We start from the raw sequence: 873 nt of genomic DNA, 5'->3' as shown, positions 1-873 counted from the left end.
ATGGCGGCGGCCTGCGCCGAGATGGAGGCGGCGGCCGCGCGTCCGCCCTCTCCTCCCCGTCCCGCCGCCGCGCCGGGCTCGGCCGAGCTGGTGTGCGCGCAGGGCCGGAACCTGAAGGCGGTGCTGTGCCGGCGCTGCGGGTCCCGAGTGCTGCTGCCCGGCGCCGCCACCTTCGCGCGCCGCGAGGTACCGGGGTGCGGGGCCGGGCGCGGGCTGAGGGCGCGGCGGGAGGCGGGAGGCGGGAGGCGGGAGGCAGCGGCGCCCCTGCGCGCGGCGCGGCGGTCACTCTGTGTCTCCCGCAGCTCCTCCTGCCGCCCATGAAGGAGAAGGCGGCGGCAGCAGCGGGCAGCAGCGGCGGGGACGTGGTGCGGGAGCACTGGCTGGTGCGCGACATGTTCTCCTTCGAGAACGTGGGCATCACCCGCGACGTGGGCAACGTCAAGTTCCTGGTGTGCGCCGACTGCGAGGCGGGGCCCATCGGCTGGCACTGCCTTGACGACAAGGAGCGCTTCTACGTGGCGCTGGAGCGCGTGGCCCACGAGTGACACCGGCGCTGCGTGGGCTGAGGACAGGCTGGTGGTCCCGGGCACGCATCTGGGGAGCGGGGCTCGGCCGCCAGCAGCCCCGACTGCCCTGCAGCCTGGCTGCGCTGTGCCCGGCAGCGGCGGACCGAGCTATGGCCCAGGGGGCTGACCACAGCTTGGCCACCCCACAGCCCTACTGGTTGGCAGCCCACGGCCCAACTGCCCCATGCCTGACTGCAGCCATTACCCCACGGCGTGGCTGACCTGTAGCCAGCTGCTCGCCACACAGCCCAGATCCACAGACTGACCAGCACCAAGAAGTGCAGCACCAGCACAGCGAGCCCCTCAC

General features: G+C 73.8%; 1 protein-coding gene across 1 annotated transcript; it reads left to right on the top strand.

Annotated features, from left to right (window-relative positions):
• Window positions 1–564, top strand: RABIF (RAB interacting factor). The gene is made up of 2 exons (XM_086630326.1): window positions 1–186; window positions 303–564. Exons 1-2 carry the CDS (start codon window positions 1–3, stop codon window positions 543–545), a joined length of 429 nt encoding a protein of 142 aa, XP_086486452.1. The 3' UTR covers window positions 546–564.
• The last annotated feature ends 309 nt before the right edge of the window (window positions 565–873 follow it).

This window comes from Tauraco erythrolophus (genome assembly GCF_009769465.1).
Source record: "Tauraco erythrolophus isolate bTauEry1 chromosome 27 unlocalized genomic scaffold, bTauEry1.pri scaffold_49_arrow_ctg1, whole genome shotgun sequence".
In the NCBI taxonomy this organism is placed as follows: Eukaryota; Metazoa; Chordata; class Aves; order Musophagiformes; family Musophagidae; genus Tauraco; species Tauraco erythrolophus.
Note: the sequence above shows the minus strand (reverse complement) of the source record. Positions and strands in the feature narration are given on the sequence as shown.

What these genes read in the sequence shown, in the direction of transcription:
- RABIF (XM_086630326.1), top strand. Translation starts at nt 1, where the DNA reads ATGGCGGCGGCCTGCGCCGAGATGGAGGCGGCGGCCGCGCGTCCGCCC. An exon ending in CCACCTTCGCGCGCCGCGAG is followed by an intron (nt 187 to 302) that starts GTACCGGGGTGC and finishes TGTCTCCCGCAG; the next exon opens with CTCCTCCTGCCGCCCATGAA.